At 59.2% G+C, this 23,921-nt stretch overlaps 8 protein-coding genes and 1 non-coding gene across 9 annotated transcripts; 5 read left to right on the top strand and 4 right to left on the bottom strand.

Annotated features, from left to right (window-relative positions):
* Positions 1–52: 52 nt before the first annotated feature.
* EHS24_003682 (uncharacterized protein) lies at positions 53–3,698 on the bottom strand (the record flags this gene model as incomplete). The annotated part of the gene is made up of 6 exons (XM_028619336.1): positions 53–391; positions 448–1,797; positions 1,839–2,097; positions 2,136–2,347; positions 2,418–3,175; positions 3,635–3,698. 6 exons carry the CDS (start codon positions 3,696–3,698, stop codon positions 53–55), a joined length of 2,982 nt encoding a protein of 993 aa, XP_028472205.1.
* Positions 3,699–4,483: 785 nt separating this feature from the next.
* Positions 4,484–4,569, top strand: EHS24_003681. Its single transcript has one exon. It is a non-coding gene; the product is annotated as a tRNA-Met (tRNA).
* A 363-nt stretch (positions 4,570–4,932) lies between these two features.
* On the bottom strand, positions 4,933–8,192 carry EHS24_003680 (uncharacterized protein; the record flags this gene model as incomplete). Its single annotated transcript, XM_028619335.1, has 13 exons — positions 4,933–5,137; positions 5,191–5,269; positions 5,320–5,471; positions 5,520–5,561; positions 5,616–5,753; positions 5,796–6,143; positions 6,186–6,427; positions 6,473–6,548; positions 6,586–6,790; positions 6,832–6,993; positions 7,468–7,669; positions 7,744–7,844; positions 7,895–8,192. The coding sequence occupies 13 exons, from the start codon at positions 8,190–8,192 to the stop codon at positions 4,933–4,935; spliced, it is 2,250 nt and encodes a 749-aa protein (XP_028472204.1).
* A 603-nt stretch (positions 8,193–8,795) lies between these two features.
* EHS24_003679 (uncharacterized protein) lies at positions 8,796–9,881 on the top strand (the record flags this gene model as incomplete). Its single annotated transcript, XM_028619334.1, has 5 exons — positions 8,796–8,834; positions 8,877–8,912; positions 9,015–9,303; positions 9,423–9,641; positions 9,691–9,881. The coding sequence occupies 5 exons, from the start codon at positions 8,796–8,798 to the stop codon at positions 9,879–9,881; spliced, it is 774 nt and encodes a 257-aa protein (XP_028472203.1).
* Positions 9,882–10,650: 769 nt separating this feature from the next.
* On the top strand, positions 10,651–13,245 carry EHS24_003678 (uncharacterized protein; the record flags this gene model as incomplete). Its single annotated transcript, XM_028619333.1, has 12 exons — positions 10,651–10,970; positions 11,036–11,075; positions 11,113–11,187; positions 11,264–11,406; positions 11,470–11,526; positions 11,576–11,589; positions 11,648–11,779; positions 11,835–11,952; positions 12,009–12,177; positions 12,242–12,346; positions 12,402–12,929; positions 12,982–13,245. The coding sequence occupies 12 exons, from the start codon at positions 10,651–10,653 to the stop codon at positions 13,243–13,245; spliced, it is 1,965 nt and encodes a 654-aa protein (XP_028472202.1).
* Positions 13,246–13,412: 167 nt separating this feature from the next.
* EHS24_003677 (uncharacterized protein) lies at positions 13,413–15,366 on the bottom strand (the record flags this gene model as incomplete). Its single annotated transcript, XM_028619332.1, has 7 exons — positions 13,413–13,538; positions 13,593–13,755; positions 13,803–14,048; positions 14,140–14,369; positions 14,513–14,719; positions 14,819–15,118; positions 15,226–15,366. 7 exons carry the CDS (start codon positions 15,364–15,366, stop codon positions 13,413–13,415), a joined length of 1,413 nt encoding a protein of 470 aa, XP_028472201.1.
* A 682-nt stretch (positions 15,367–16,048) lies between these two features.
* EFB1 (Translation elongation factor 1 beta) lies at positions 16,049–17,127 on the bottom strand (the record flags this gene model as incomplete). Its single annotated transcript, XM_028619331.1, has 3 exons — positions 16,049–16,092; positions 16,148–16,722; positions 17,072–17,127. The coding sequence occupies 3 exons, from the start codon at positions 17,125–17,127 to the stop codon at positions 16,049–16,051; spliced, it is 675 nt and encodes a 224-aa protein (XP_028472200.1).
* Positions 17,128–17,356: 229 nt separating this feature from the next.
* On the top strand, positions 17,357–18,447 carry EHS24_003675 (uncharacterized protein; the record flags this gene model as incomplete). Its single annotated transcript, XM_028619330.1, has 2 exons — positions 17,357–17,386; positions 17,644–18,447. The coding sequence occupies 2 exons, from the start codon at positions 17,357–17,359 to the stop codon at positions 18,445–18,447; spliced, it is 834 nt and encodes a 277-aa protein (XP_028472199.1).
* A 1,598-nt stretch (positions 18,448–20,045) lies between these two features.
* Positions 20,046–23,096, top strand: EHS24_003674 (uncharacterized protein; the record flags this gene model as incomplete). The annotated part of the gene is made up of 3 exons (XM_028619329.1): positions 20,046–20,394; positions 20,462–20,624; positions 20,681–23,096. The coding sequence occupies 3 exons, from the start codon at positions 20,046–20,048 to the stop codon at positions 23,094–23,096; spliced, it is 2,928 nt and encodes a 975-aa protein (XP_028472198.1).
* Positions 23,097–23,921: the final 825 nt, after the last annotated feature.

The raw sequence follows: 23,921 nt of genomic DNA, 5'->3' as shown, positions 1-23,921 counted from the left end.
CCTCTGCTCGCTTTCCTGAGATCGCTGCACGCGCTGGCTGCATGTATCATCTCTACTGACCCATCCCCATCCCTCCACCCCGCATCCCACCTTCCCTCTCGTGACCATGGCTGCCACTTCCGTGCCCTCCGTGACCGCCGTGTCCGTGTCCATGATGAGGTTCTCCCCGAGCACCACCACCATGCCCCCGCCCCTGCCCATGGTGACCAGGACTCTCCCCCGGTCCCTGCCCGGGCCCAGGAGGCGCCTGCATGAGTTGCGAGTCCAGGCTGGCCAGCTCGGCATCCCAGTTCCACCAGTTGCCCATCGACAGGCCACCAAAGCTGCCGTCCCCGGCACGCTGGTCGCCTCCAACCAGTGTCAGCGTCGTGGGATCCCAGAACTGGTGCAGCTGTGAATCCGTGTCAGCCCGTGTCCTGTGCCAGAGAAGGGGTTGGTGATACTCACGAAAAGGTCGGTCGGCAGTTCTCCGTTTTGCGTCTGCGCCACATGCGTGCCATCTGGAGCGGCAAAGTGTTGCTGCAGCACCTGCTCGAGTGGCGCTGGCGGAGGAGCTGTCACGCTTGGGCTGAGCATGGGCAGCGGCGGTGCGGACATGGCCCCGCTGCCTGGAGGTGGCGGAGGCGCCGAGGTCGACGTATTGGACCTGGCTGAGATGGATGGGGTCGGCGCCAACCCCATGGGCATGTTTGCGGCGGCAACTGGTGTGTGCCCAGAACCCGGGTGTGTGACTGGCCTGTGGGGGACGCGAGCGCGTTCAATGAGACGTGTGCGCCAGCCAAGGAGCTCGACATCGACGTCTTCGTCGGCACCGGTCGGCTGGGCGTGCTCGAGGGTCGCGGCAGCGCGGGCACGCAGGCGCAGCAGCCATTGGTGGTTCTGGACCAAGGAGGGTATGGCGTGGTCACGCAGGACGAGACCGTACAGTCTGATACTGTGGTCGATCTGGCCCAAGCAAAAGTTGGCAAGCGGGTTGGACGGGTCCTTGATCACGAGCGTACCAATGCACACGGCGGCCGTGAAGAGGTGGTACCAGAAGAACCAGTGGCGAGCCGTGACGGTCGGGTAGAGCTCGTAAAGGCCGCCGACGACCTCGATGAGCACGTTGCACCGTTCCACAACCGCGAGGTACGACTTGCCGTAGGCTGAGCGGGTGGGATCTTGCGGGGCCTCTTGCAGCGCCTTTACGAAATAAGGTCGTTGAAGGAAGAGAATAGTCTCGGAGACGTTGAGCGCGAGTGTGAATTGTTGGAAAGTGCGATGGAGGTTGCCGCGCGCCACCTCGGGCGAGTCGCGAGTCGCGCTCTCGGCATCGGCGTAGACCGATGGCAAGGCGATGAGGGCGGTACGACAGCGGAGGTGGAAGGGGATCTGGCGCTCAAACGCACACAGGCGTTCGTACAGCGCTGCGATGGTGGTGTACGGCGTGGGGCGGACATCCATTGCCTGGTCGAGGACTGCCCCAGAGATACGCACAAGCTCAAACTTGAGGGTGCGGAACGACTTGAGCCCGCTGGGTCCATCGGCCCATGTTTGGGACGGAAACTCGGTGTCGATGTGCTCTGGACGGAGGGCAGAGGGACGCGAGAAGCAGTTGGCTTGGAAGACGTCGATGGTGTGACATTCCCAGAAAACGTGGCGTCGCTCCTCGACCAAGTCGGGCGCGAGGTTCCACCGCGCGCCGTCGCGATGCATGCCCATGGCAGTGATCAGGCGCATGGCGAGACCCCACAGTGGCCAAGCGCTGTCGCCGTTGCGGCCCTTCTCGGTCTCGAGGTGGTAGTGTGCCATGATGACCTGGGCGTCAGCTGAGGGCCCTATGGCATGAGGTAACTCACGACAGCCTGCAACCCGTTGACAGTGTTGTGTCCCACAAAGTCGCCCTTGATTAGGCTCCACCGCGCGGCCGCGAAAAGGTGCTCTGCGCTGGGATCATGTGGTGGGAGGTCGGGGTTGTGCAGCGCTCCCATGGCCATGATGATGAACAGCAGGCCAAGTTGCTGAGGGTGCACGCGGCGCGCGAGGGGTTCACCGCTACTCGTGTCATATGCGCGGTCAAAGAGGGGTTGGACGGTACGGCGCGGAGCGACGTCGTGGCTGTATGTGTTAGCTGAGACACGCGGCGCAAAACTCACTTCCAAGCATAGTTGCGATAGTATGCGTCAATCAAAACCACAGCCTCGTCTGGGGGTGGGAGGTGGAACATGATGGTCTCCATGGTTGGCGGTGGGCCCCAGTTTGGGAACGGGAACATGCTCTCCTCGGGGAAACCGTAGGCGTTGACCTCGGCAGAGGGGGGACTGGGGGAACGCGAGCGGCGTGGAGTGTTATCTTCTGACAGCTCTTGCTGCGAATGTTAGCAGAGGTATGCCATGGTTGAGCTGGCTCTGGCGGGACAGACCACAGCCATCACTCACATTCTTCAACCATTCGGTACCCGCCGTTGGACCGAGCCACTTGCTTCGCCCACTTTGGTCGATGACAAGCGTGCCGTAACTCTCGTCGTTCACAGGCGCGGCATAGCTTGCACGTTCTTCAGTGCTGGGGGCCGAGTATGGTGTGCGCTCATCGTACGCGAAGCGGAAGTGGTCGCGCGGACTGTCGTGCGAGGATGTACCAGTTCCAGGGTCGCGCGGAGAGGACCTGTCCAAAGCGCTGGAACTAACGCCAAGGTTTGGCCTCAAGAAGTCGCGTGGGGCACGGTCGCGGTCTAAAGATGTCGGGTACTGGTGGCCGTCGCGAGGGTCGCGCATGTGCTCCAGAGCTTGACTCGAGGGACCAGCGTACGGTAACTGTCGAGGCGAAGCGCCGACCATGCCGCGGAAGCGAGGCGATGGTGAGCGCGAGCGGCGATAGTCGAACTGAGAGCGGTGAACATCGCGGTCCAAGCGGCTCCTGCCATGTGACGCGTCATCGTCTCGCCGACGTTCATGGTCACGGTGGTGCTGGTCGTGACCACGATCGCGTTGTGTGCGCTCCCTCTCTCGTTCCCTTTCCCTCTCCCTTTCCCTCTCCCTCTCACGGGTTCTCTCGTCATCCCTTCCGCGGTCTCGGCTCTCGCTCCGATCACTGCCGCTACCACTGGCATTTCCTCGTCGTCCGAGATTGGAGAGGAGACCCTCGATGGCCATGAGACGTTCTCGGAGCTCGCTGACGACAGCACCATCGTTGTCGGCTTTGCTGTGTGGGGTCAGCCTCGTGACTGGGAGGTGGGGGGCATTCATCGACAAGGCAGCTGCGCGTCCCGCCGCAGTTGTTCACGCGAGGGCACAACACGCACTTCTTCTTAACGCGGACCGAGTTGGGACACAAATCGGTACATTCGCGGCGAACACAGTTGGAACACGGCACTTGCCGGTCGCACTTGAGCTTGAGCCGATGACATTCTGCCCTGTCAGCAACAACGAACGTGGTGACTGTGGAGACGGAGACAGAGTAGATCCCATGCCCTGATCATGAGGGGCCATGGCAGTAACCTCAGAACATGGAATGGAAGCCGGGACGGCATCGTCAAACTCCATCCACAGCGTCCGATCGACGGAGTGACAACCGCTGGGGTCCTATCTCGGCGTTGCGTCGGAGCAGCGTGGTCTGCCCCACCTGCCCACGTCTGGTCCGCCAAACATCCACTCACCAGCGCAGCTGAGCTGTTTCCTGCTGCGTCGCTCTTCGCGGACGCTGTACCGCTCGTCGTCCATGGCCGCAGGTGGTGGGTGTGTGGGGAAAGTGTGAGAGCAGTGATGTGGAGATGGATGAGGGAGGAGGAGGAAATGTAGTCGCGATTATTGGTTCCCGCCCCGACATCGGTGAAAAGACGGGCCATTTCGGTCCAAACATTCCACGTCAAGGGTGAGGCCCCACCGGTGGCCCCGCGGGTCGCTTCCGTCCGTGCTCCCGAGCATGAGCGACCGTGGCTGAGCAGCGCGAGCATGGGCGTGCGGTGACGCTAGGTGGTGATGTGGCCCTAATCGACTGCGCAGATGCATGGCGAAGGATGGGTGCAAGAGTATAAACGGTGGATATAGGTGGCACACTGTTTTGGCCTTCGGTCCGGCACCCGAACAATGTTCCGATGGTGGGTGGTCATTCCTCGCACCGCTGGTCTTTGGCACATGCTGCGGCTCTGTAGCACAAGTACGGCAACGTGCAATGAATAGAGAAGCAGACAAGACCGTGGTAGTGTTTCGGTAGCCTCTGCGATTTGCAGGGCTGAACACAATCAGCTAGTATCGATGCACGAGTCGCTCGAAAGGAACTGGAAGGGCCGACATGGTCTCGCTGTCACACGGCCTCGAGCAAAGGGGACGCACAACCACACATTTCGCTGTATACACTCTGACATCAGATCTTTCATTACAATCGCCACAAATGGAAAACAAACTACATACCTTCCTGAAGCCGTAGCCGGGTCGGTGCAGAAGGCGATGTGGCATCGGGGAAACGCTCCATCTCGTCCCGTCATATCTCCTTTCCTTCCATCGGCATCGCTATGGCTTAGTGGGAAAGCGCCAGGCTCATACCACTGTTGTGATCACCTGGAGATCCCTCGATCGAAACGAGGTGGCGATAAGCATGCGTTCTGCGCTCTGTTTTTGGTTTTGAGGGCGGTGTTGAGAGCAGCTTGAACAGGTTGTTCCCATTTTCCGGGCTTAAAAAAAAAACACCCTCGGGACCAAGACTGATCGCTTTGAACCAAAGAGGTTTCAAATTCAAACATCTAGATACTCGTAAACGTCTGACTATGTACTTACTGTCGTCGGCTTGGCTTCTTGTGGTAAGACTGTAGACCCAACAAGCGGCAAAGATTATTCAACTAATTTCGGGGGGTTTTTTTTGTCATTTCACGGTGATTCATTTCCTTTAACTTTCGTCGCTCTAGTGGCGCCACCAACTTCAGACTTTGCCGAACGGCACTAAAGGCTTCTTATTTTCTCAAGCTTGGATCGCCACATTGATGGCCGGGTCGTCAAACACAATCATCTGGTCCTCGCGCAAGGTATCCTGCTGAAGCGTAAAGTTGCCCGAATCCATGCGCATAATGTTCTTGTTGGCCGGGTACTGGTGCTGCGGCCAGTAGAGGGAGCTGTTTCCCGTCTTGGCGGCACCGTTTGGGTCCAAGTCATAGGCAAAGTTGATTCTGGAGTGTCAGTGATATCAGTGATACCCAACAGTCCCTCAGGGTTCACGTACTCGTACACCATCATTTCACGAGACATTGCCACGTCGGCGGCTTGGAGGAAGATGTATGAGACATCTGAGCCATGGGCGACTGGCCAGTAAGCATAGCTGCCTCCGAGCGCCTTGGCCAGCTGCACTCACCACCACGGTACGTCGCTTGCGCAGCCGTCTCGTTGGCACGGAACTCAAACGCCCAAGTATTGGTAAACTTGTGTTGGTTAAGAGTGCGGAGCAGGTACCGCCTGCGTGACTGGAAGATCTGGTCGCCCAACAGGGCCGCATACTGCTTAAAGCTGGCAGTGGTGTTAGGTCTGAGGTCGCATGTAGTTCAGGGTACGTACCTGGGATCAAGGCCAAATGTCTCGTTACCGGTGCCGTACGGGCTGAGATGTGTCAGTATGTACGACCCACTGGCAGCGCCCCGTCACCGAAATCACCTTCCATTGGCTGGGTCGTTTGGATAGTGAGCCAAAAGAGTGTTGAGGACATCATCGGTGACCCCCTGTGGGTACCAGCGGTGCATGAAGGCCGGTCCACTGGTGGCATTGATAGCGGAGGGAGTGAACACTGTACCCCTTTCTTGTTAGCGGAGCTTCAGGACCAACTCTCCAACTCACTTGTCGCGGCAGTTACCAGAGATGAACGGCATGCGAGCAAACCGGCCTTCTTTCAAGAGCTTGGACGGAAGCTCAGGGACAAACACACCGTCGATACTCGGCGACCAAGGGAACACGCCTGCGTACTGGGCCGAGCTCATCATCTGCTTACTGGCCGAGATGATGAGGTTGGCGTCCACGGTCTTGAGACATTCCCACGTGGTCATGTTTTGACCAAGGTTGGTAGTGTTAGGAGAAAGGCACCCGGCGTTCTGTGCAGTCATGTTCTGGGCACCGGCCCAGTGGATGGTGGTAGGCGAGAGGGGTGACGAGTTGGGCCCGCCAGAGTGGAGGATGGCGCCCCGGAACCTCCAGGCGTCAGCTTGACCGCTGTTGGGCCATACCACTTACAAGTCTTGGGTCTCGTTCAGCATGTGTGTCGCAATGCTCATCGCTCCAGCACTCTCTCCAAAGACAGTAACCTTGGTTGGGTCGCCCCCAAACGACGCAATGTTGTGCTTCACCCATTCCAGAGAGAGCCTCTGGTCATACAGGCCAAGGTTGGCGGCGTTGTTGGCGACTGCATCGGCGCCTTGGGGGAAACCAAACATGCCGAGGCGGTAGTTGGCGGCTGCGAGGACGAAAGGCTTGCCCTGCGAGAAGATCAGCAAAGGGGGAGAGACGGAGAATACACTCACAATCTCAATGCCAAAGGCAGGCAGGTCGGGGAAGGTGAAGCTAGAAGCGGAGCCATTGACAAAGCCTCCACCGTAGCTGGTCGTTTAGCCCTGGCTTGTTCAACCAAACTCACATCCACACCATGACAGGCAGCTTCTTGCTACTACCGCAGGCTCCGTGAGGGGTAATGACGTTGATAGTGAGGCAGTCCTCGCTCATGCCAGGAGCAGTCGCATCACCGCCTTGCTGCATACACCTAGGCTGAAGAGTAGTGGCGTTGAGCACCGACGACTGGTAGACCTTGGCCTGGGGGCGGGTGAAACGGCGAGAGCCAACAGCTGCCTGGTGAGCAAGTACATTCTCGTTTGACAATACTTACGAGGTTCGGCAAAAGGAATGCCCAAGAACGAGTCGACAGTGCCGTTCTGGAAACCCACGATCTTGACAGAGTTCTTCCCGGTCGAAGGGCGGATTGTGGCGGTGACGCTGCTCGACTTGGTTGCCGGGGCGGCTGTGGCCAGCCCAGACACAAGCGTTAGGACTAGGCATATGAGTGGCGTGCGGATAAACATGACGTTGCGATGGGGGGATATGACCTCCTTGGGAAGAGTCTTCAGTGTTTCGCTCAGCGGTCCCATATATATGTTATGTGTTCGTGCTCGCTCAAGCCCGGTGTCCCGACGATTAACCGACGATCTTGCCCACCAGGTCCTTCAAGAATCATCTCCCCATGGCCCCACAATACTTCTCCGGATGGTTACCGGGGCCATGGGGCCCAATCTCCGCGGCGACCACGGGTCCGGCGCAGCAAGGTACAGCTACTAGCTCGAACGAAGACTGTCGTGTGTTCCTAGTATCCCATGTGTTCCTTAGTGGTCCTGGTATTCCGTCTCAACTTGACATGGCGTTATGTTCGCCGCTCCGTAGACCAGTTACAGTACATCCCGCATTCTCCGTCCCTGCGCTCGCATCTATGTTCGGAACTACGCAAGTGGGATACCCGCACTGCCCTTACTTGACTGGTACGTCTCGCTCAGACCAGTGTACTGAGCTTTGACGTCAGCAACCCTCTTCTGCGCGGCTGCCCTGTCCGTTTCGGGCAGCTCGGCCACGAGATCCGCAACAGAGCGGGCCGTCCAGAACGCGTTTGACTTGTTGTACAGTGGCCGAGCGGTGTAGTCGGCCTCGCTCTCTCCCTTGGCCGGTACTTTGAACACCTGAATGAAGAACGTTAATTCAAACGCAAGGCTCCACAGCTCATGCCACGCCCCTCGGGAAGAATAGTGCTTACCTCTTCGAGAATCTTGATGTCGTGTGGGATGGCAAACGCATCGCGGGTATCCTCGTACGTGAAGAGGAAAGTGTGGTTGTCGAACCCGGACCATGTGATCCCTGACAGGCCTGGGCAGGTCAGTCTTTTGCCCGTGTACCTTGGAACTCACAGAGCGAGCACGGCTCGTGGGTCGCAAAGAAAACGCAGTCACCAGGCGGCGGACGCTGGTCCGCAGGCAGAGAGTAGAACTTTTGGATACACGTAATCTCGCCATGGAGCAGTGGGCTCTCGGTCTCGGTGTTGGTAGCGGCCACCACGAGCGAGAGGTCTGACTTGCGCAGGATGGCCGCTCCAAAGACCTTGCAGCCGGACGCGACGCCCGCGGCTGTCAGGGGGATAATGTCCTGGGTGGTGGTGGTGAGGAACGCATTGAGGAGGTCCGCAGGTGCGGCTGTGAGGTGAGCCATGGTGGTATGGGTGGGATAGAGATGCATGGAACGCTGGAGAGGAGGATGTGGGTGGGTCTGGTCCGGTCCAGGCGGGACATGATTGACGGCTCGACACGGGGAGCCTATCAGCCGACTCGAATTGCCCGATGGTCCTATCGCGGCTATTTTGTCAATCTAGCCGTGTGGCAGATCGATGACTCGCGGACGACATTCATTTGCCCATTGGCCAGTGAGTATTCTCATGTCCATGTCAACTGCAAGGAGAGTCAAATGTTGCATGGCAAGCAGCAGGCCAACATGAGGTCGTGGTCCGTGCGTAGGACAGAACCAGGCGCGGGAGGGTCACCCATTAGTACTTACATACTGGAGCTGGCCCTACGCCTCGTGTACCGTAGCTAGTGGGACCTATCTTGATTGCCCCTTGCTCTGTCCAAGGCCAGTTCCTTTCTAGCATACCTGAGAGTTCTGAACGCAGTCTCATGGTCGAACGTCGTTTGTGTCTCGACGGGCCGGAGGCCATTACGTCATCCCGAACGCCTCTTCTCTGAGAAGCACTCACTTCCACGCGCCTGCCTTGTCGTTGCATTGGTCAACAACCCCTTCAATTGCGCATCTTGGCCAATGTCTACTTCCATCGAGGGCAAAGTCTGTGTCGTGACGGTAAGCATCTCTTGAAATTCTCGGTTACAGCTGACGGAGCAGGGTGGAGCCGGGGGTATTGGTTCGGCCATCACAAAGGTTCGTACCAGAGACACTAGCGGTTCCGACGGAGTGGTCTGCCCTTCCCAGGAATGCACATTCCACAACCTGCAAGGGCAGTGGCACACATGCTGACCCAAGGCCTACCTCGACGCCGGTGCAGAAGGCGTCACCATCGTCGACCTCGCCCCTGCCAACCTGGCTTCCGCGGTCGCTCGCCTGCCTGTCGAGCACCAGGGCAAGGTCCTCACCGTCGCTGGCGACGTCACTCAACAGGCTACTCACGACGAGTATGTTCGCCAGACAGTCGAGCGTTGGGGTCGCCTCGACATCAGTGCCCAGGTTGCTGGTACTTGCGCCTCGCCTTGTGGTATCCTCGAGACCAAGATTGAGGACTGGGACCACGCGTTTGCTGTGAATGCCAAGGGAGGTGAGTGGGGTCTGAAAGGGCAGAGCCATGTAGGCGGAGGACAGGAAGTTCAACTAGGAATAGATCAAGATTCTGCAGTTGTTCCAGACACACGCTTGCACACCACTGACCTTCGTCAGTCTTCCTCGGCCTCCAGTCTTCCGTCCGTGCGATGATTGCGTCGCCCTCGGGCGGTCAAGGCTGCGCTGTGGTCCTCATCTCGTCCCAGTTCGGGCTCGAGGGAATGGGTGGCTTCTCCGCATACACGTCCAGCAAGTTTGCCGTTCGAGGCCTCATGCAGGTTGCTGCGCAAGAGTTTGCGCCCAAGGGCATCAGAGTGAATGCTATTTGTCCAGGACGTGAGTACAGTCCTCGAGAAACCGACACTGGCTGATAACACTTGCTCAGCCATCGATACCCAGATGCTCCGTGTCAACACCCCGGAGCAAATCGAGCAGATTGTCGCTGGCGTCCCTCTCGGTCGATACGGGCAGCCCGAGGAGATTGCGTCCGCTGCGCTGTTCCTCAGTTCCAAGGCTGGTGGTTTCTGCTCTGGTACGGCCATGAAGGTCGATGGGGGTATGGCCAAGTTTGCATAAAGCCCGTCAGGAAGCAAACGGTACGAAGGTTCCCATCCAACGCGCTAAATTCTGCACCGTGGTTTAATATTCTGTTTTCACACCCGGGCTCTCCCGCCGGCTTATCAGATGCAGATATGCCTCTATCGCCGTTTTATATCGTGTCGCCATGTGCAGATTGCGGTGTTGGTGCTTGGTACTTCGTACCGAGCCGTCGAGCCAGTGGCTAGTGGACAGCGCAGCCCAGCTTGGCACGTGGAACCGATATTGGTGACCCCCAGGCGCCACACAAGTGATTAATTAGGCCACGAGGCCACGGCCGTTGACAATAAACGACTCGCATCTCGCCGTTTTTGCAATACAAGCGCGATGAATACCAGAGTGCTCGCTCCCATGTGATGTGATTCGACTCCAGAATGGCAACTTGGTGTGGAGGCTTAGAAATATGTCGGTGCTGGCCGTTGACGTGCGGACGCTACATCCCTCAACACGCTTGCTCCACTCATCCTCCAATCCTCCTAATTCCAGCAGACCCTTTCACTTGCAAGGTCCAGACTAGGTCATCTCCGTTACTCCTCGCTACACCCGCGCCACCACCCAGCGAGTTTCCGGCCCCACCCTCCCAGCGCCCGCCTTTCCTCCCCGGATATAGAAGCCAGAAAAGCGGAGTTGAGCGACCATGAGCTCCGGAGATGGGCGACGGCGCCGACAGACCGAAGTTTTGTACAAAAGCGACTCCTCTTTTCCCATGTTTTGCAGAACTGCCCATAGACTGACCAAGTGACTCACGATGGCTACCGTCAGTACGACTGATACCCCCTCGGCACCACCAACGCTGGTGGAAGCGGTTACAGAGGTGGAGGAGCGCAAAAGTTGTTCCGGCGACCGGCGCCGATCCGCCGGTTCTCACTCCACTGTTGTCCCCGTCGACGTTGGGGAGCTGGATAACGTCAACGCCCTTGTCGTCGATGTGGATACCGACCGCAATGCACCTGCCCTGCCCCTGGTGCCGATAGCGCGCACTGCCACCCGTGGCACCGCGAAAGGAGCGGGCAGTGGCACCGCGGAAGAACCTTTGCCGCCAAACAACATGTGGCTCGTCATGCCAGCGTATGTATCCAGGGCCCTTACGCATGTGGACTGAGAACTTAAGAACCTCTTACTGAAACGCGCAGACTTGGCCTGGTAGCGTTCATTTCGGCTTTGGATCAAACAGTGAGGCCACAAATAACGAGACGACAGCTGATTCCAGATCATTTCAACAGCATTGCCAACCATTGCGGCCGAGCTTGGCGCTACACCAAGCCAGTATTCATGGGTCGGCACAGTGAGTATACCTTTGTGTCTCTTCGCAGACACTTGTCTCCACATGACCACACCTGACCCCGACCTAACCCTCCCAGTCCTACCTCCTGGCGCAAACCATCATGACCCCGATCAACGGCCGCGTCACAGATATCATTGGGCGCAAGCCGATGCTGTATGCCAGTATCATCATCATGCTGGTGTTTAGCGCCTTTTGCGGAGCAGCCAAGAACATCAGGTGGTGAGTGTCCTCAGATGTGGCAGTCCCGCTATCCAGATGACAGCTGACAAGGTATCCGCACAGGTTGATCGTCGCGCGCGCGTTTGCAGGTCTTGGCGGCGGCTCGATCGTGGGCATGACGTGAGCTGCGAGTGGGGATTGCGTGCGTGCGTGTAGCTGACGGTAACAGGACCATTGTGATCTGTACGTGCTATACGCGCTTTCTCGATGCCTGAACCCAACTCTGACCCTTCCCTCACAGCCGACATTGTGCCGCTGCATAAAATCGGCGAGTACCAAGGAAACCTCGGTGTCGCGTACGGTTTTGCCTCTGTCCTGGGGCCCGTGCTGGGAGGCCTGTTGACTGAGCGTGTCAGCTGGCGATGGTGTTTCTGTAAGTTCAGTGCAAAAAAGGGTCCTACAAGAATCCCAAGTCTGACCCTCGGCAGACATCAACATCCCTTGCTGCGCCATCTCCCTCGTCCTCCTCTTCTTCACGCTCAAGCTGAACCGCTCAAGGCACACGACGTTCGCAGAGGTGCGGCGTACATTCGACTTTTTGGGCCTGTGAGTACCAGCTGCCAGCTCACATCCTTCGATTTTCGAGCTGACAAGGCCTCCAGCGCACTCATCATCGTGGGCGCCGCGCTCACCATCATTGGCTTCTCCACCGCGGCGGATAACGGCTTCGGCGTGCCGGGAGCGTACGCCGTCATCGCCGCGGGCGGTGTGGTGCTTTTCTTGGCCGTGGTGCATTTCTTGACTACCAAGCGCAACGCCATCGTGCCTCGAGTGAGTGCACGGGCAAGATACATTCTCATCGAGCTATACCTGACACAAGTCCACCTTACCTTAGCGTATGCTGCGCACGCGTACCCCGCTGTTCTTCATGCTCGGGTCGTTTTTCCAGTCGCTCATGTTCGTCGCGGCGGGATACCTGCTGCCCCAGTTCTTCCAGGGTGTAAGTGTTGCTTTACCGACTTGCGAGCGAGTGTCAATCTGACAGTACCCCACAGGTCCGCGGCTCGGGCGCGCTCTCTGCAGGTCTCCAGCTCCTGCCCTTCGCGGTCGGCAGCGCCGTGTTCGGCGTCATGGCAGGGCAGATCACCTCGCGGTTCCGTATCGTCCGCCCCTTAGTCTGGATAGGGTACGCCATCGCCGCCGTCGCCTACCTGCTATGGTACCAGTTCTTCACGGCTACAGTGACCATGGCGACGCAGGAGGGCCTGCTGCTCCTCGCCTCCGTGGGCGTCGGCATCTCCCTCATGCCGCCCATCCTCGTCATCCAGGCCGCGATGCCGTGGCGCGACATGGCGGCCAGCACGTCGACGTGGGTGCTCATGCGTAGTCTCGGTGCGACGGTCGGGCTGGCCATCTTCACGGCCATCCTTAACACGGGCATCAGGCAGCGTTTCGTCAAGATCCCGGGCTACGGGACCGTTTTCCAGGTCCCAGAGGGCACTACGGGGTACAAGGCCCTGCACGACTTGCCCGAGGGCGAGACGCGCACGCAGGTGCTGGAGGCGTTTGCGGATAGCGTCAAGGTGGGTTCAGCTGGGTTTCGTGGTCGCCAAGACAAGCTGACAGGTTGTGTAGATGTGTTTCGTCGTCGGCGCCGCGTTCCTGTTCGCCGCCCTCCTCGTAAGCTACATGATTCCAAGGCAGGCTAAAAGGCTCACACCACAGCTCACACTGTGTACCAAGTCGTACTCCCTGAACCGGCGCCGCGACGCCGAGCCCTCCGACGACGCCAGTGGAGAGGCGACTGCTGTGGCCAGCGAGGACGAAAAGGAAAAGGACGACAAGATGGCCACGACCGAAGAGGTGGAGACAAAGGAAACGGACAAGTCGCCCGTCTGATCCCCAGTCCCAGCTCAGTACACCCTGCTCAGTAATTCAGTAGACCCGTTAATAGTTCAGTATAGACGACCGTTAGAGGATGCACTACTCTGTATTCCATATATACGCCCCTCGACCGCTCTACTGTTACAAACAAAAAAGGACTACCTCTAACAAACACGCTTACTCTATGCGACGGCGTCGACTCGCCGCGGAACCACCTGGCTCACACGCGGGAAGCCGCCAAACCCGTCCAGACTGGGCTTGAGCACCATCTGGCGCTGCGAGTAGGTCAGGATACCCATGATCAGGCCCTGGGAGGATTAACGCGTCAGCTGTATGTTTCATCTAAAAGAAAAACAGCTCACCTGGTCAATGAGGCTGGCAATGGTGCAGACGATGTCTTCCAGCGCGAGCGTGCCGTCTTCCAGCTCGCCCGACCCTGCAAACGCGCGTTGGGCGGCAGCGAGGAAGACCCAGGTGGGCGCGCGGTGCTTGGTCGCGCCGGGGGTCTGGTAGTAGATTGCAAGACTGGAACTCGTCAGTTCTGTGATCGATCCATTAGGACTTGTGCTCACGCTTTTCGGAACAAGTTGCGCCACACGAGGATCTCGCCACGCTCAAACCATATCAGCCAGATACTTCTTGCACGCAGCCATTCCTGGCGTTCAGAGAGGAGACGGCGCCACTGCGGGACGTTGCCGGTCTTGAAGGCTTGGATGAAGGGCGTGAATTCGGCCTCGAGCGAGTAGTGCTGCAAGACAGAGCTGTGGGGCAGTTTGCCGAGGAGGAGCGAGACGGGGATGAGGCGGATGAGGATTGCCCTGGAACGTTAGCTTTGGAGCTCAAAAGTAAGCTATCTAGGCAGCCCATGGGGGCAGCTGAGACTCCGCCGTCAGAACAACAGCTACTCACCGGCGCTGCTGCCACGCCTCCTCGGGGCACATGTCCCACGCCTTCTCCAACCACCGATGCGCCATGCGCATTTCGAGCAACACAACACCGATCCGGCCGCGCCAGTAATAGCTCTCGGCTACCGCTGTGAGGGGGATACAGTGGCCGCGGGCAGCGAGGCGTTTGCCCTCGGGCGGCTGAATGCCGGCAAAGATCTTGGACAGGTCGGTCGCTTGTGTGTGGAGTTTACGCTGGGCAGTGTCAGTTCCGGTACCAGTCGGGTATGGGTGAAATGAGTCGCTAGCAAGGCCCATGGCTGAACGACGTGCAAAGACGACCCCCACAGCCAACAGTTCACTCCAGCACCTCGGCCGCAGAAACTGCCACCACTCACCTGCGCATATAGCCTCCAGAGGATGTTGGCCAGCTGCCACATGATATCGCCCACGCTCTCGGGTTTGTTCACCTCGGCATGCCACTCGCCGTCGGCCATATGGCACGCCGAAACCTGCAGCGACTTTTCGATCGCCTGGCGCGTCGCGTCCTTGATGCCTCGGGGCGAGGCCTGCTCGCGAATCGGGAGGGTGGAGAGGGACGCTGCCTGTGATGTGGTGTCAGCTCATCTGGAGGCAGAGCTAGCTGAGGGACAAAGATACAAGGGAGAGGGCAATGAAAAAGAGGGAGTAGAGGGAGCACTCACAACTGCACTGAGCCCCACGAGGTGCCGACACACGGCCACCACCATGCCATTCAGAAACGCATTCTTGTAGCCGCCGTCACCGCCCTGGCTGGCGTACAGCTTGTGCAGCTCGGCATGCACGCCCAGCATGGCCTTGAAGCACGCATACGCCGCTTCGGGAGTCGGAGTGTGCTGGGTACTGCTCTGCTTGACGTTGTTGAGCGCCGCGGAGAGGAGCGCCGCGAGGCCGTCGCGGTCCGAGGCCGGCACAAAGGAGACGTGTTGGGCGAGCGAGGCGGAAGCGAGGTCCGAGTCTGAGAACTGGAGCGTATGTGTGAGTATAAGGAGCACTTGTTTGTCTACTTGGGACTGCTGAGTTGCTCTCTACAGGACTACGCCAGCAGCCAGAGGAGCCAGCCGCGACTTACCGACTGCAGAGCGCCTTGTAATGGGATCCAGAACGGGTGTTCGGGTCCCAGGGGTACCGACTGGACAAGGTTTCCGCCCATGCGTGTCGCGTACGCCTGGCCCACCAGCGTGACTAGCTGGGTCACGAGGGGGGCTGCCATCGTGGAAGGACTGGAGGTGCTGTTGTTGGGTGCTGGGTTGTTGGATGATGACGACTGTGATCGGTTACATAGTTGAGCATTCTGGACCTGGACGATGGGTGTAGAAATGGTTACGTAAGCAGATATATTTGTTTTTGTCGTTGCTCGAGACCCAGCGATCCAGCGATGACAGCCTTTACAACGATCCTGTGTCTGCTGTGAGCAGCGACAAAGAGACAGTACCGGCTGCAGCATGCCTAACCGCAGCATGTATAATGTACACGTATGGCATCGATGCAGAATATGGCTGGGCGAGCGATGTGGCCCAGAGAGGTGGAGCTGTTCCAGCCTAACTGAACAGTCTCCATCGTCGCGGTTCCGCACGCACCTCCACTGGTCTTTCGGCACCGCCAGCCCGCTCCCAAGAGGACGACGCGCTCCAAGCAGCGCTGTCCATGTCCATGCGGCCGCGCAAGAGCGATTCCTGTGCAGAAAGAAGTCGCTGGAAGGAAAATAAAAAGCAGCCAGGTTCAGTTTTCAAGGGCAGCGAGGGCCGCAGTTGCAACCCTGGAAATGAAAAATGTGGTGTGGTGGGGTTCGTAAGACGACCAATCGTCTTCGTTCATATCATAAATGGTGCGAACGTGCATATTTGCTGCATCGCTCCAAACTATAGCACAACTAACGCCTCCAAAGAAGCTTCTTAGAGCTTCTGCATGGCGGCAACGTCGGTGGACTGGACCCACTCTGAGGAGATTGTCAGCTACAGCTCTGCAAGACCAGCACAGCTGGTGGTACTCACCCTCGCCGTCCTCGGCGATGGTCTCCTGGAGCTCGTCGAGCGAGACCTTGGCGTCCTCGATAACGAGGGTGATCTGGAGCATCTTGATGCCGTAGCCGACGGGGACGAGCTTGGAAGCACCCCAGACGAGGCCGTCAACCTCAATGGCACGGACGCAGGTCTCGAGGGCGGCCATGTCGGTCTCGTCGTCCCAAGGCTTAACCTGGAGGGTGACGACCGACTTGGCGACGGCAAGGGTCTTGCCGGCGGCGATCTTCTCGTCCTCCTTGGCCTTCTTGGCGGCGGTGTAGGCGGCAACACGCTCCTGCTTGACGCGCTCGGCCTCGGCGTCCTCCTCCTCGTCCTCACCGAAGAGGTCAATGTCCTCGTCGTCCTCCTCCTCGGCGGCGGCGGGGGCGGCGGCCTTGGCGGCAACCGAGACACCGGCGAAGGGCGAGGTGCCGGCGGGGAGCTTCGAGGTCTCACCGGCGTACGAAGCAATGTGCTTGTACCAGCGGGCGGTGTGGGGGAAGGCCTCGAGCTCCGAGAGCTTGAGGGCCTCAAAGACGGCGACGTCGGCCGACGACGGGGCGTAGCTATATTGCGTGTCAGCAATGCCATTCTTTCTATCCGTGTTTGTGTGTGGGTGTTTTTTGTGAAAGAAAATCTCAAAGAGAAGGAAATGGGATCAGATAGTTTGGAAAAGGGGTTTATCTTCAATGCTTATGGCGAGGGGTCTTAATCCTCTACGCTCGGAAACACGGACCAAAACAAGGTTCATCAGGGTGATGGGGAGGGGGAGGTGGTGGGAGAAGGATGTTGGGAGGGGGGAGGAAAAAGAGAACAAACGTTCTCTTTTGCTCGGCGGGTGGTGAAAGTTTGACACGGAGGACGGCCGAGACAAGACACGACAGGAAGGAGGGAACGTTGGGGAGTGAGACTTACCCGTCGATGTAGGCGCGGGTCGAGAGGTGCTGCTCAAGCTCCTTGGCGTCAACCATTTTGATTAAATTAATAGATTGAGGGGGGAGGTAGGAAGTGAGAGATGAGAGGAAGATAAAGTAGTGGATGCGTGGAACAAACGCCTCGCCCCCTCGTCGACGCTCGCGCCCATTCTCGCACCCAAATGGCGCAGCGCCAGCCAGTCAGCCAGCCAGCGTGCGCACCCACCGCACCACGCACACCGCCCGCACCCAAAAATCACCCCGGCGTCTTTCAAAATAAATAATAATGCCGCGGTGTGGCACGGCAGGGGCACGGGTGAGTATGACGCCTGACGGAAGTATATCCACGTTAACGCTGTTATTACGTAATGTTGCCTTCCCCCTGCCAAAAAGACCCGTTCAATGACGGCCCGATTCGTCATCTCTTAATCTCAATGTCTCTCGGCTGCAGGGGTGTCCCCACGGGGAGCCACTTTGGCACACATCTTCAACGACCAACACACCGACAACAATTTCGACGTTGTCAACTTTCAACGACGAGATGCGCGACAGCATTGAGAGCTGGGCGACTAGTCATTTTCCCCACCTCAAGCTGTCCGATCTACTGGCTCGGTATCAACCGGCCGATGGAAACCCAGACGAGGCGAGGGTGGTACTCATCCTGCACTGGCCTCCACTCCAGGACACCACCGTTGCCTTGTCGCAGCAAAAGCAAGGCACCCAGGTCATTCTGCGTACAGGCTTCGACCTCGACATGCCGATCAGTGTCTACAATTACCTGGCCATCAAGCTCTCAACCGCCAGCCAGCTCGGGTAAAGGGCGACGCACTCAACGAGCTGACGCGCAAAGTCCTCAACCGAGGCCTCAAGGAATTCACAAGCACCGACGCGGAGCACATCATCCGTCGGTGCAAGACCGACGGCCTGAACCAGATGACGGTTCTCTTCGGTGCTCAGAACCGAGACGTACTGAACAAGGTAATCGACATTGCGCAAGACGACCCAGCTCTCGAGGTCCAGCGCCTCGATATTGCATATCGAGAACTGCTGCCCGTTGAGATGGGATTGCCGAGGGCGGAGTCGACAGCCGCTGCCTTCGCGCACTCGCACAGCAATGTGCCCGGCAATGGCTTCTGCCAGCAGAGGTTCCCAGACCTCGGCGCAGGACGCCAGCACCTCGATCATGCCAAGATCCGCGCCATCTCGGACGGCATTAGCAACCACCGCGAGCGCATCGTCAAGAGCTTTGCGACAAAGGGCACCCGGTTCGCGCAGCACCGACCATTCCATCAACTGGCGATCGCACCAGCAGAAATGGGTGCCACGACCCAGACATTCTGGGAGCAGACCTCCTCTCGCAAGTATGCCGCACCCTGAGACCCTCCACCCGGGGGGGGGGGGGGGGGGGGGGGGGGGGGGGGGGGGGGGGTGCGCAACGCGTGCTCCAGCACCTCTTCGCGATCTCTGGTGTTGGCTCTGCATCTACATATGTATATTATTTGTGCAAGTCTCTCCCACTGGCGGCTGGTCGGTCTCGCCCATGCCTGGTCCCATATCCCAGATCCCAGCAGATCGCATACCGAATGTATCTTTAGAGCAAAGCGTCGCACATTGGCACTATTAACACCTACCGAGAGCATACTGTAACCCGGTTTCGTTCCGACGGTCTCCTTCCTGTCGTCTATGCCGGGCTACACGCGTCCCAGTTACCCGCGCAGCCGAGGATATCCAAGATGAGAAGTGCATTGTCCACCGAAACCCTCCTCTCGAACGTCGTCAACCCATTTCCCTCATATATCCATTCGGGGCCCGACGGCCGACCGGCTGCAATGTGCATTCTTTTGGGACCGCTGAGGCCTTGTTTTTCCCCACTTTGACCAGAACTGATCTTCGTTGCAATTGCCCTCTTCCTTTCCGACACACAACCGACTGCAGGAGGCATATACAGCAGTGTCTCTCGGGAGGTCTCACAACAAGAGACGCATTGGCCTATTGTTGTAATAGAGAGAGAGCCGGGAACATTTGGCCCTTTTAGTTGCCATTTTGTACTGCTTCTGCTGTTGTTCCCTGCCAAGATCCCAGGATCCCAGGAAGCACAGGAGGCACAACCCCGCAGTTCGTCCTGGCAGCTGGTGGGCAGATCCAAAGCTGGAAGGAAAAACGCCTCTCATTCTCGGTCCATGTGCAACCCGCAGCAACCCGCCGCCGCCGCCGCCGCTGCCGCCACCCAGGAGCCCACCGCCCACCAAGAAGTGGTCGTCTCACCCCTTCTTTGTCTCCCTTTGTGTTTACCCCCTCCACCTCTCTGGCATCGACATTCCATCGGCGTCTCTGTCCGTCTCACACGACCTCTCTTTTCTGTTTGACATCCAACATCATTTGACTCACACACTTGTCGCACCTCCCACACAAACACACACTCTTCGGCGTCTGGCCACCCACACCCGCATTAACCGTTCAGGGGTGTCGGACATTCCTCCCTCCTTTGTCCAATGTCCCATCCAACGTCACGGTCGTCCACGCCCTCTAGGCTCTACTCGCCATCACGGCTCGGCTCGTCATCCAGAACACATCTACCACAGCCCAAAGTACTCCCCTTCCCAGACCTCCCCGTACGCCAAGCAACGTCGAGTGCAGAAACCTCCAGGGGTCCCTCTCCACTCGGGTCTCCTCGCATCTCGCCTCCCTTTGCGTCACTCGAGGCCATGGCGTCAACATCCTCGTTCCCCTTTCACACGCCCAGCAGCAGTAGCAGCACAACAGGAGCAGACACATTGGTATCACCACTACCACTACCACCACCGGGCGCACGCTTGGCTCACTCGGCATCCCCTACCCACCCATCCCCCTTGGGCCTCGAGACGCCTCGTCCCACTCGGCCCCGCGCTGCTACTTCAAGTGTCGCAGTGACAGCCGTCCACAGACAAGAAGGCTTCCAGCCTGCATCCCGTCCAGCAACACCCACCCCTCAAGTCATGCCTGTCAATGCGCTAGCAGGCGTCTCCACCGTGTCCCTGGCGGCAGGAAGCCCGCCCAACAACGCACGTACTTCAACAACAACAGCGACATATGACCGCCCGCCGGCCACCACTCCAGCTACGGCGCCGGCGGCGGTGGTCGCGAAGCCGACGTCCGTCAAGAAGCCATCCAACCCACCGGGGCTTCTTCCCCCGACCGTGCCAGTCTCTCCGCCGCCACCACCTGGCGCACTCGTCGAGCACCTCCATCGCTCGCTCAAGACGGGCGCGTGCGCCGACGTGCGCATCTGGGTTCGCAAGTGGGGGGTTGGATGGCTTGTGCACAAGATGGTCCTCGTCCAAACCGGTACGCGTGGCGCCCCGCGCCTTCCGCAGTTGTTGCCAAGTGTGGCTGGCTGACCAAGATATCGCAGGCTTCTTCCACTCGTTGTTCTTGGGTGGATTCTCAGAAATGGCCCCTGTCCGTCGAAGCCCCAAGGGCAAGGCGCGCGCCACCGAGGGTGGCGATGACGACTGGACAGGCGAGGACATTGAGCTCACGTTTGATGACCCCAACATCACGCGAGCAGCATTCGAGTGAGTGGCGGCAAACTCCACCCTTGTCCTTGAGGAAACCTAACCCACACACCCAGAATCTGCTTGTCAAGGCTGTACTCGCCGTACCCGCAGCTTCACTTTCCAGTCTCGCTTCTCCCCACATGGGCCTACCCTCTCACCCCATCGTTCCCCACCACCACTGCTGGATTCCCGACTCTGCAAAAGGCGTACCAGAGCGTGCCCATCAACACCCACCTGGTGACCCCTCGCCTGCTGTTGTCCCTCCTCGCCACCGCCACCTACCTTGGCCACCAGTATCTCCTGCAGGAGGTGCTGGCCATTGTCCTCCGCACAGTCGGCCCGACGACCGTCACGCGGTACATTGGATTCGCCATCGGCAACGGCATCGGCGAGGAAGAATGGGACTCGCAGGACGACGAGGGCGCCCGTGGCATGGAAAAAGTGGCGCGGACCATCCACTCGGGCTTTGCCTCACACACCGACTCGGACGAGTGGGTCAGCGACTGTGACAGCGAGCTGCCAGATATCCCCGCTCCCTCGCCCACACCACGCCTGTCGACCGACTCGGCCGCCTCAGACTATGTTGTCAAGGTCGGTGGCGAGTCGGTGGCCATCGCGCCCAACTACGAGAGCATCTCGCGGTCCGTCTCGGTCAAGTCGAGTTCTACCGTCCGGCCCAACGACACGCACTCGCTGAGCGTCGTCGATGAGTCGGATGCGAGCATCTTGCCCGCCGTGCCGCACTTTTACGGCTTTGTTGGCAACAAGATTGGCGAGGCGTGTGTCTGCTGGCTTTCACGCTACGGCCTGGACGTGTTCAACGTTGAAGCTGCAGTCCCGCAGGCGCTTCCCGGTCACCGCGACCTGCCCCCCGTATGGGGCCAAGGCGGCATTCCAGCCAACCTTGCCGCTGCGGTGCTCTCGAGCGATGCGCTGTTTGTCCCCAACGAGATTGAGAGGTACCGAATGGCTCGCCGTGTCCTCGACTTTCGGCGTGCGGGCTGGACCTCGCTCATGGAGGAAGATGGCCGTGACCCGTCGAGCTCGGTCGTCACCCAGGACGACATTGACGGCTGGGACGAAGACGAGCGCGAGCTGTCCAAGGTCTTTGCCGACGGCATCTACTATACGCCCATGACGTTTGACGACCTGTCGGCCATTTCCAGCGACATTGACCCCCACACAACACTCCCCTACGCCCCGCTCACCGTGCTGCAGGCCGCCCACTGGTCGACTGCCGACCTCAAGAACCGCATCACCCATGAGCGCGTCACTCCCTCGGCACCTGCTCGAGAGCTCGGCCTCACGCAGTCCAGTGCCGAGATTAGCGCAATGTATGCACGTCGCCGTGCCGGGCGCTCCCGCATGGCGTCGCCAGGCAGCTTTGACACCCAGTCGTCCGTGTCCTTTTCCTCGCTCTCCCTCTCGTCCATGGGGTACCAGCACCCAGGCATCGGCGACGGACTGTACCACCCCGTCCATTCCGACGACACGCACCACATTGGCGCGAGGAACATGCTCTTTGTCGACCCTTCGTCTACCTCATCCACTGTGCCAGAGATTCTGGGCATGCCCGACATGGGTCCCGAGTGGGGCAACGGCGACAAGGCCGCGGTCATGGGTAAAACCCGCACCCAGCCGCAGGGCGAGAAGACGCTCTTTGGCATCAAGAGCGGCGCCCGACGCGGAATCGAGATTGACGCAAAGTTCCGCGAGGAAGGGGGAAACACACACATTGCGCTCCCTGGTCTTGGCAAGGTCAAAGAGGAAAAGTGGAGCAAGGTCGAGCCGTACCGGTTCTCGTGCGAGTTCTGGGGCGTCGACCAGCTTCCCGAAAGGGACAGGCTGTGGTCTGCCACCCACTTTTACGCCGGCAGCTACTACCAAGTGTACATTTCCACCATTCGCAAAAAGCCCAAAAACCAGCTGGGTATCTACCTTAGTCGCCAAGACCCCAAACTGCCCTTTCCGCCTGTGCGACTCCATCCTTGGGCGCACGGCGACGAATCGCCCACTGTCCGCGCCACCCGCTCAGGCTCGGTCCCCTTTGAGCCCGTCACGCGCTCGTCTTCCATCCCCACCTCGCCGCCCGTGGGCGAGACCCTCTCGCGCACCTTCTCCGCCTCGCCGCCCGTCGTGGGCTCTCCGGGCCCGCACATCGAGGGCCTGCCCGACATCGACGGCGGCGGCGAGAAGAAACTGCCCCACGAAGGAGGCAGCAGTTACCTCGACCCGCGCGAGGTCTCGCGCGTCTACTTCTCCATCACATGCACGTCTGCGCTCGGCACCGCGCTCATCTGCTTTGGCTCCGGTCCCGACGACTTTGCCCCGGCCCAGTCGTGGGGCTGGAAGTCGGCGGCCTTGCGCACCGAGGAATTCATCCCCATCCCGCAAGACGACGCCGACGCCATCCTCGGCTGGGTCGGCGAGGCCGGCGACGGCCCCGAGTCGGGCAGCTTGCGGTGTACCGTCGTCGTCGGTATCGTCTAGTCTAATCTAGGCTAGAGAACGGCTGTATCGACACACCCACGCCCCTCCCAAAAACGCACTGAGGCAGAAGTCCTCCACACAGCACAGCACACGCTCTCGTCCCGACGTCTGCCCCCTTTTGTTTGTTTTAACTTTTGCCACCCTTTTTTTTTCTCATTTCCGTTTGGTTTCACCTCGCGCGCCCGAACCCCCACCTTGACGACCTTTGACGCACCATTTGTTCAACAGGAGAGCACAGCAGACAGCAGACTTTGTAAGGCCCCCGCGGCACAGTCACCGCACCAACACATGTATCCCTGTACTCTACTGTTTACTCTTTTGACGATTACACCAAACGCAGCAGCTGCACGGCAGTGGGTCCACGGCCCCACGGGAGGAAGCAGCCAGAGAAAGCGTCCAGCAGGCCAGCAGCAAACGGGCCATCACGCCACGGTGCAGGGTATGGTGTGTGTGCATGCACGCACTGTACGTCGCCCGCCATCGCATCAGGTGACCTGCATGACTGGGGTCTGGCGTCGTTCTGCTCTGGAGGGTCGAATTCCTACAGAGCCAGACACTTGGATGGCACGGCCTGCAGTGCCAGGCTACACAACCAGCGTGCAGCCAGACTGCCTGCCCGCCCGCTCACCACTGACCGGCCACTGGCCACTGGGACGGTTTATAAACCCACACCGCGCCAGCATCTCTTCTTCAACCTCCTCTCATCTCTCATCCCCACCCACACCTCCTCTCCCCACATTCTCTCGACCCCACTCCACACCTCCCTGTACCACTACCACTAACAACTCACCCCCCTCCCCAAGAATACCTGTCTGAGCTCACCTC

This window comes from Apiotrichum porosum, assembly GCF_003942205.1.
Source record: "Apiotrichum porosum strain DSM 27194 chromosome Unknown scaffold_18, whole genome shotgun sequence".
Taxonomy (NCBI): Eukaryota; Fungi; Basidiomycota; class Tremellomycetes; order Trichosporonales; family Trichosporonaceae; genus Apiotrichum; species Apiotrichum porosum.
The sequence above is the reverse complement of the archived record's forward strand: the minus strand, read 5'-3'. Positions and strand labels throughout refer to the sequence as shown.